This window comes from Anas acuta, chromosome 5 (assembly GCF_963932015.1).
Source record: "Anas acuta chromosome 5, bAnaAcu1.1, whole genome shotgun sequence".
NCBI classification, from domain to species: domain Eukaryota; kingdom Metazoa; phylum Chordata; class Aves; order Anseriformes; family Anatidae; genus Anas; species Anas acuta.
In genome coordinates this window covers 61,621,819-61,631,171 of record NC_088983.1, presented here as the reverse complement: position 1 = coordinate 61,631,171, position 9,353 = coordinate 61,621,819, and the positions used below count along the sequence as shown (strand labels likewise).

Sequence of the window (9,353 nt, the reverse complement as noted above, 5' to 3'; positions counted from 1 at the left end):
AGTGTATGCCCAGAAAGTTCTTTATTTCCAAGTAGACAGTACGCTTTGCCTTAAAAAAACAGTATCATGTCCTAGTTAGAAAATGGTTACACCTTTCCCCTCCACCCAGTTTTGAACTTTTTAAGGATAGGTGCACCAGTTTGCCTCTTTATTTTTTTTTTTTTTTAAGAGTAATCCTCACAGTGCATCAGCATTAGACACGTATCAGTGAGGATGGTTACCATCAAATAGATAAATGTTCCTGTATAATTACACAGAGGTTAACGTAGAGGAACTCTTCCACGAATTAGTGCTCCATGGGCTCCTCTGATTTTTCCGCAGGTTCATCAGCAGGCGGAGCAGGCTTAAATAGAGAAAAAAATACATATTAAATCCATATACATATTAAATCCAAATTAAGCATAGAGAAGGACAGAGCTGCTAATACAGATCATTACGAGTCTGGGGATACGCTCTGCTATATGCATGAGAAATACATGTAGCCACTTCTGTTACAAGAAAGTACAAAACAGTACTTTCACTGTACAAAAACAGTACAAACTTGATCACAGCTGAGGAAAGGAAATTTCACTGGAAATGCCTGCCAACAATTCAGCATAAATTGATTTAATACGCATCTTAGTCTGGCTAAGATTATATAGTGTCTCCAGTTGTCAGGTAGTAACTTCTAATTTTAAAAATCACATTCCTAAAACTTCAGTAGACTTAAATGACAAACATAAAAACATCACAAAGTGTCCTTTAACACAGCCTGCTTAGTTACATTCAAAACACATACCTTTCTCTGTGGTCTCTCCTCAAGACCTTCTAGGAATGGTGCTACATCATCATCATCATAGATGGTAAACTCCATGTCTTTGCCAACAATTCCAATGGAAACATTCTGTTAAGCAAAGTTTGGAAAGAAATTAGAACCATTTTTCTGCAAATAACTCTGTGGCTTTACAGCTTTCACTTGTGAAACAGACAAAAGCTTCCCCCTGGAATAATAAAACTCATTGTGCTATTTGTGTCTACTTAAGGAAGAAAGGAAATTTCGAGAGAGACTCCCTCTTTGGTAGTTTGTACTAGAAAAGGAAAAGGAGGGAGATTTACTCCCTGGAAAAACTACCATGTTTAAAAAAATCTTAACAGTAAAACCACCATTCAAGGCTTTCAGCTTCCTTTTTTCCTTTCTGATAACAAATACCTGATTTTTCAAAATTGATTTCCATCTCATTTTGCACTTTCAATATTGTAAGAGATCTAGAAAACATCAGGATGGGATAAGAACGAAAATTTATATTAAACATGGATAAGGGCAAGACTAGCCACAAAGAGAACAACTTTTGCTGGTAACAGACCAGCTTAGAAGCTTCTTGTTCAACAGTTGCTCAGTTCATGTTTCCTGTCTACAGCTTCTGCAACTTTTTGACCCTGGATATTTAATCAATACTTGTTGATTAAATTATATTCCCTTACACCATCAGGTCAATTAGTGACCATGCTAATAATGCAAAGCTAATAATTCTAGTTGTACACAACACATCTGAAATATTGGTCTAACTTTAAAATATAATGAAGCCACCCGGGAAGCAATGTCATATTTAGATAAAGTATCACTTTTGTAAAGAAAAATATATCTCAGATAGTTAAGGAAGCTGTAAGCAAACTGGTGCCATACAAAATGCAGATGATACTATCTACCAAGTGTTTAGCTTCCAGATTTCAGTCCCAGCCATACTTTACGTCAGTTTTGTCATGGCCATTACCAAAAACAATGGCAGAACAATTTCTTATTAAGTAAACCCAGCATATACCTTGGTGGTCAGATCCTGTTCAGCAGGAAGAGTCTCTCTGAGAGCACGCAGTCCATGTTTAACTAGCTCATTTAGATTACCTTAAAAATAAAAGCAGGAAGATAAATACAAAACATGGCATTACCTCTAGACTCATTTTCCCCTTACTCCCATTCTCAGTTGATGCAACCCCTCTCCTTAGGTATTTCTGCTACTAAACGCAGAGTTGGTTAAAAAAAATATACCTATACTGCCTCCAAAGCAGCAATAATCAAGCTATCTTTCTACCTTTTTTGTCTTCACATCATTGGTTTCATATAAAATTAAATTTGCAATTTAAGATGTACCACCTAAGTATTTGCTCTGACATACTATGCCTTCTCTGATACAGAAAGAAATATTTCCCTGGGTTAAACAGGACAGAGGCCTCTTACTTTTTGCTCTGCTTTTCTGAGCACAACTTCTCTTTTCATTAGATTGAATAAGCATCCAGATGTTAGACGGGAAAATTTGTAATACTTGTTTTACAGTTTTGTCCTCGTGCAGATTTACACTTGTGCCAAACTTGGCCCCCCAAATTTATTTTCTTGTCTTACTAAGATCCAAAGAATGAAGCAGTAGCAGAAAAACTGTGTAACTGATAAAGACCACTAGATAGCCAGGGCTTCTCTACTCACAGTCAGTAAATTCAGTCATGTGTCTCTCCAAGTAAGTTCGTGCTGACTGTGAACGAGCACCAATGGACATTGCTTTACAGTCAAAATAGTTTGCAGAGGGACAAGTTTGGAAGATGTGAGGACCCATATCCTAAAAGGAAGAAAAAACACAAACCATTAAACAAATGTATAAACTCATAGCAAGTCTGTCTGCTGCTAGAACACATGATATTTTCTAACAGTTTTGTTTCATGATACATTAGCTTATACGTATGCACCGAGTAATTCTATACTGCTTATCATACCACTGTTCTTATCCAGTTCTTTCAGAGCTATTGTAAAAAAATGTAAAACATAGTGCTCTACAGAAACCTTTGTTTACACTTTTTTCATTAAAATATAGTTTTTACACAAAGAATATAGTTGGCACCAAAACCATTTCCTTCTCTGCTCCATAAACCGTATCATGTTTGTGTATGCTTCCTACTTCATGGCTTGCAAAAGGTATTTTACACACACTGCCTTATCTGCACAATGGCAAGGCTAATTGTACAGCAGATTTCAGGCACGCTGACAATTTCCTTCAACCTTCTTCATGTCAAAAATCTTACTTACATCATAACCTGCAATAAGCAGTCCCACTCCATATGGTCTTCTGCCGTAACGCTGGGTCGGTATCTGCGTTTCTGAAGAAAGCTAAGGAAACAATCTCAAAGGAACATGCACCTAAAACGTTTTCTTAAGAAAGAAGCAGAGATGCACCAAAATCACTGTGTAGTTTGTGCAAAGCCTCCTGTAGTATCAAAGGCTATGCTTGAAGAAATAGATCTCAGGACTCATCTTGAATATCAACACTTTCTCTTTTGCTCACCCGAAGAACATCTAGCAGTCAGCTTTCCCAGGAGAACTGAGTGGTGTGTTCAGCCAAGCACCACAAACAGTCCACTTAATGCTGCCCAGCCTCATTTACTTTCTTAAACCTTTAACTTTTTCTAGGCACCTAATAACAGCATACATGTACAAGGCCTCCACTGTGCTCCATGCACTGACAACATTTTTTTTTCTTGCAGTAATTTCAGTGAGCAGGTACCATTCAGTAAATAATCATATTTTAAACTGTACAGTCATATTGCCTCCCCCACCTCCAGAGGCCTGGTACTATGTAACAAAAACAGTGCTAAGTTTTGTACCACTTTTGTACTGTTTCAACGTATGTTCCAGGATATTCTCTGAGAGAATATACAAGCATCTTAAATAAAGAAAAATTTAACTTTGAATTAACTTTTTCATTTTAGTACAACTTTTAAGTTGTGATATGTAAAACTAATTTTGAGAACAAGTGTAAAATAACCTTAAAAGGTGAAGGAATGTTAAAAGAAAAAAAGGATACTGCTTCCGATTAGTGACACTAATCGAGACACTGGAAGAGGTCTATCGAACACAAATCTAGAATCCAGACACTCCTGACGCATGAAATTGCTAGGAGGAAAAAAAAAATAAAATCAATGCACACATTAAAGTCACAATGAGTTTCTCAATATTTGCCTGTTAAGGTAAGCGTATTTTTGTTTCTGCTCAGCTTGTTGAGAAAAAGGGTCAGAGGCATTACATAATTTCGTTTCATCTGACCTATAACTGTTATTTAGAAAGCTGACCACAAGCTTTAAGAAGTATTAGTACTTCAGCCATACAAATAAAGGGAAGGTGGAAGTTCACACAGGCTACAGATGGGTCATCTGGAAAAAAACCACAGTTAAATGGTAACTTTTCTTTGCAACATTACAGCAATTCGATTTTATTTTGGTAATTATTCCAATGCCTTCTTTGCCTTTTCCCATCAAACCTCTTTCAGCGTATATTTACCTCATTTGATGAAATTATGTGGCCTACAGGTAAAAGGCAAACCCCTCTAGCTGACACACAAGGCACTGTATGCTTTTAGTAACTTTAAGTGCATGTACACTGCAGCAGCTACTAGAGGGATATAGGTGATGCACACTCTCAGATGGCTTGGAAACCCCATCACACGGAGGAAACCAGACAGGACTGTCTTACTTGTAACAAAACCAAAGAGCAAAATTTAGTGCCAAACAAATAAGATTTCTGCCAACAACTTAAAAATCTGCCAGAATTTCATACTGAGGTCTTTGGCATAGTACAACAGAGCGAGACTAATCCTTAGCTGACCATAAGATTTCATTCGCAATAGTCTACAAATGAACTTTCACTTATTATTGCAGAACCGTGTATGTCAACAACTAAGACACTCACCACAAGAGTCTTGCATCAGCAGTAAGTCCAGCAATGGAGATACCGATATGGTTGTCAACGTACAGGATTTTTTTCTGATGGGCTGCCAGCTCAGACTGTGCTCTCTACGCATAAAAGGAGAAAGCTACGTGGCAGACTGACCAGTTTGCCAAGCACTGTGGAGAAATCTGCTAACATTTACTGCAAGAACTGAATATAATCATGAAACAGTCAAAAAAAAAAACAACAACAAAAATAAACCCACAACCTATAAACTTGCAACAGAAGACCAAAAAAAAAAAAACCTAGCTCCATTTCAGTAGGAGATTAAGAGGAAGAAAGAACAGACACTTGCTCAAATTTTAAAGAAAATGAAGTTTTACTACTTAATAACTAACAAAAAAGAAATAGAGGAGTGTTTATCTTTTAAAGGGAAAATTTTTCACTCACTTCATTCATGATTTTGTGAAAATCTGCTTAGCATAGGTACTGAAAATATGTTTCTATACTGGTACTAAAGCAAAAGGAAACTGGGATTACATTTACGTTACATAAGTAAGTGCAGACTGTGTTAAACTAATTTGACAAACTAGAACTTTTGTACTAACATTGCCATTTTAAAAACAAAGTTTTAAACTTACCTTTAAAGCTACCAGGACTGCATGCGTTTTTGATTTCAGCCCTACAGTAGCTGAGCCTTGTTTCACAGCTTCCATGGCATATTCGATTTGATGGATTCGCCCCTGAAGAATAAAATCAAAGGTAATCATTTTAAAATTAATCCTCAATATTAACTTTCAATGTTTTTTTGATGTACAGACCTTTGATTCCCCCCACCCCAACAGGTAAACTGACTGCATAGCAGTTTAAGTCTACAAGCAACGTATTTCCTCTTATCTTTCACAAACCCTTCACCACTAACCCACACAAATCTGGCTGCCCCTGAGACACTCACTATTGCATATAAAGAAAGGTGAAAAAAAATTGAAAGGGTGAACTAGTCTGATGTCAGGATCACAAAATTTTTGTCGTTGTGTTAGATACTGACTCTACTGAAGACAAAGCGATTCAAAGATGGAACTTCCAGCTGGACATGTAACTTTTAATCGAGTTTCCTGAAGAAACGAGTCTTACGCAATTGTTGTGTCTCACCATCCATTCCCCAATAACTTCTGAACAACTTATTAGTCAACTGCAGTAAAGCCTGAAAGAGGAGTAGAGGTCTCAAAGAAAATTAATTCCCCCCCAAGTTCTGCAGAGCCAGCCTGCAGCTTTGTGGGAAAACAAGGCGACATCCTTTCAGTACTACCACGGAGGGCAACGCAGCTAATTTCCCGCACCCTAGTTGGCCAGCCTATTTCAAATAATCAGTGTGTTCACTGCTGCTGTGCAAGAACGGGAATTACCAAACGCAGCACACGGTTGTCTCCTATCAGTTGCGATGTATTAAAACACAGCACGCTGCTGGAGCTGCTACAACAGGAATGTGCTAGTGATAATGCAAAGAAAATCACCTCGCATTAGTTCCATTTATTAGTTCCGTTATATATATATGTATACGGTTTGTAAAAGGGTTTTGATTTGTTTAGAGAAATACAAGGTCTCCTAGATGCTTAGCATATCTTGCACACAGGTACTTCATGTCCAAGAGCAGTGTAGAAACATGGTGACCCATCCAGCAGATATTTATCAACTGTCATGAATGACTTGCAAGGCTATAAAGCCAGGAAGCCCTGCCTAGCCTTTAATCTTGTATCCCCTTCCCTTTGAAACAATATTAGAAAATATTCCCCCAAAATGGTTATTCTTCGCTCCTCTACTAACAACACCCAGAATTATTACGGTATCACATAACAGCCTCTGTGACCCAGCCACCTGCAGGAATGTGTGGAGCAGTGATTTTAAACTGCTTTTATCAAAGTGCTGTTCATATTTTCAAGGCACTTTATGGAAAAAGTAGAAATGAGCGTTCCTGATCATTTCATGATAGCTACTGAAAGCCTAAAAACCGTACAAGTCTATTGAAAGTAATTTTAAAGTAAGAGATGAAAAAACAACACTAAAGTTTCTGATACAGAATCTGTCAGAAAAGACAATCATTAAGAGGGATGAGAGGCAGATGTAGGTTTCCAATTCTGGATTAGAATTCTGACTTTTAACTTTTCAGATACTAAAAAGACATTAGTAACAGAGAGTAATACAGACTGCTGTAAGGAATACACAAGGCACACACAGAATGTATTGAACACATGGAATAACACGCTTATGCACACGTGCGTGTCCATGTGAACTGGACAAAGACAATTTAGCTGCATGTTATTCACAGCATGCACTGAAGTTTGAAGGTAACAGTAAATATCTGCACTGAACATTTTCCAGTGCACATCTCCTTAACCAAAAGTTGCTGCTTGTATCATTGGCACGTTCTTGTTTGTTAAATCTCCTCAAAGCTTTCATCACCCTTTGAGATAAACAATTGGATTTCTCAAAGCAGTTCGAAGCCATCTACAGCTATCATGGCATTGACTAAAGTACATTCAAACATTCAAGGTTATGTTCGTGTGGAATGAAAAGCACCAAAAGGTTGTTTCAATTATTTTAAAATGTATCTTTCGAAAACAATACCACGAGATGAAAATTTTCAGTAGTAATACAAACCCACAAGCCAGTGGTATAGTAGGTTTGTAAAAAACAAGCCATGTTGCTGGAGTTTAAACGCATCTTTAGCTTTACCAAATGGAGAAAAAACTCCTATTTTCCATAAGTTCCTTACCTTGAGGTAAAAAGAAGTGATTAACCACCTCAGCTGCATCAGGTATTTGCTTCTAAAACCCTAAGATACCTGTTCTTAGCTCAGCACAGCCTTTGTAAGTTTTAGAAGAACACACGTACAATGTGGAACTGATTCAGAGGTAATGGAGTTACCAATTCCAGTGCAAATGGCAACACGGCCTCGCACACAGGTAGCACGAAGCCTCCCTAACAATGTGGGAAGCTGAGGACACCCACAGCTGAACAGACCCTCAGTGCTATGATTATAAGCTTTAGAGCTAGAATTTACTGAACAGGGACGCTTGTGAGCATTTCAACTTTAAGATTTGCTTATTCCTTCTAAAAAAAAAAAGTAATAATAAGTCAAGATTTCCATGCTTTGGGTCAGAAGGGCGTGCGGCTGCTGTTGTGACTGGCTTGAAGAAGCCAGCACATTTCCTCCTGAGCACTAGGCCTGGGCTTAGTCTGCGTTACTATTTTGTGTTATTATTTTGTGTTATTATCCACCAGGGAAACCCTTGGTGGGCCAATTAGGGGAAAAACCTTTCCCACTAATGACTGGGAACGGTCCCCCCACCCCCACACACCCCTCCCCGGCCCCCAAATCCCCCCGCCGGGCCGCGATGGCGCCGGGCTGCCGCTGCGGCCTGTGGCGGGGCCTCACCTGCGGGCTCCACACGGTCACGTCGTTGTCGTACTGGTTGCGGAACTGCGGGCACAAAGCACAGCCATCAGCACGGCCCCATCCCCATTCCCATTCCCATCCCCATCCCCAGGCCCCGCCGGGTGCTGACTCACGGCCTCGCTCCCCTCCGTCTCCGTTCTCCCCCCCCCAGCCGCCGCCGCAGCCCCCCGGCCTCCCCCCGGTGCCCCGGAGCCCGCCGCGGCCTCCCACCATCCTGCCCCGGCCTCCGCCTCCCCCGACGGCGGCGATGGGCTCGGGCTCCGGGGCGGCGAAGCGGCAGCGCTCGGGCAGCGACGGCTCGGGCTGCGGGCGGCCAGGCGGCACCAGCCGCGTCCCGACTCACCGAGCGGCCCGGCCCCGCCCCGGCCCGCCTCTCCTCACCCCCCCCCCCACACACACTTTATTTATTTATTTATTGCCCAGTTTTCACAGAATCACAGAATTTCTAGGTTGGAAGAGACCTCAAGATCATCGAGTCCAACCTCTGACCTAGCGCTAACAGTCCTCACTAAACCATATCCCTAAGCTCTACATCTAAACGTCTTTTGAAGACCTCCAGGGATGGTGACTCCACCACCTCCCTGGGCAGCCTGTTCCAGTGTCTTAACAACCCTTTCAGTAAAGAAGTTCTTCCTAAGATCCAACCTAATAATGGTTTTCTTCTCAAAATGAGGGGTTTTGTGAGAGCCGAAGGGGAAAGGATGGGGAAAAGCCCAGCTCCTGGAGCTGAAAGGAGGCTGGAAGCAGTGCTGGCCTGCCACAAAAACAAGCCAAGCTTTGCACACCTGAAGCCAGGATGTGAATTATCCACGCAGACAGAATTAAACACGGTCCTGTGCAGGCAGCAAACGCACAAATTGCACATCTTGCCTCAGGAGACCAAAGGGTTGAGAGCTACTTACTCTGAAGTCACTAGAAGCCCATTTTAAAGCTGTATTTTTAGCCCTCGCCCTTTTATCGCATGCACAAAACGCACAACGTGTTGGGCTTCCCAATCTGCAATTACATTTTCATACAGCATCCATGCTAACAAAGGTCATAAGCTTAAGGAGCTAACGTTAAACAAAAAACAACAACAACAGCAGCTGGTAGGAACAAAACACCAGCCAGTGTTAATCAGCTCCAGCAGCCTGGATATCCTCTTATGTTTTGGGGAAAAAAAGTACAGGAAGCCTCTGAAATAATATAACAGCCCAATGACAAGCACTGTTA

General features: G+C 40.6%; 1 protein-coding gene across 1 annotated transcript; it reads right to left on the bottom strand.

Moving 5' to 3' along the window:
• Positions 1 to 6: 6 nt before the first annotated feature.
• PSMA1 (proteasome 20S subunit alpha 1) lies at positions 7 to 8,507 on the bottom strand. Its single transcript, XM_068685225.1, has 10 exons — positions 8,352 to 8,507; positions 8,121 to 8,165; positions 5,326 to 5,427; positions 4,706 to 4,809; positions 3,825 to 3,913; positions 3,050 to 3,120; positions 2,456 to 2,585; positions 1,800 to 1,879; positions 779 to 883; positions 7 to 343 (listed from the first exon to the last, which is right to left on the bottom strand). The coding sequence occupies exons 1-10, from the start codon at positions 8,352 to 8,354 to the stop codon at positions 287 to 289; spliced, it is 786 nt and encodes a 261-aa protein (XP_068541326.1). The 5' UTR covers positions 8,355 to 8,507; the 3' UTR covers positions 7 to 286.
• Between the last annotated feature and the right edge of the window lie 846 nt (positions 8,508 to 9,353).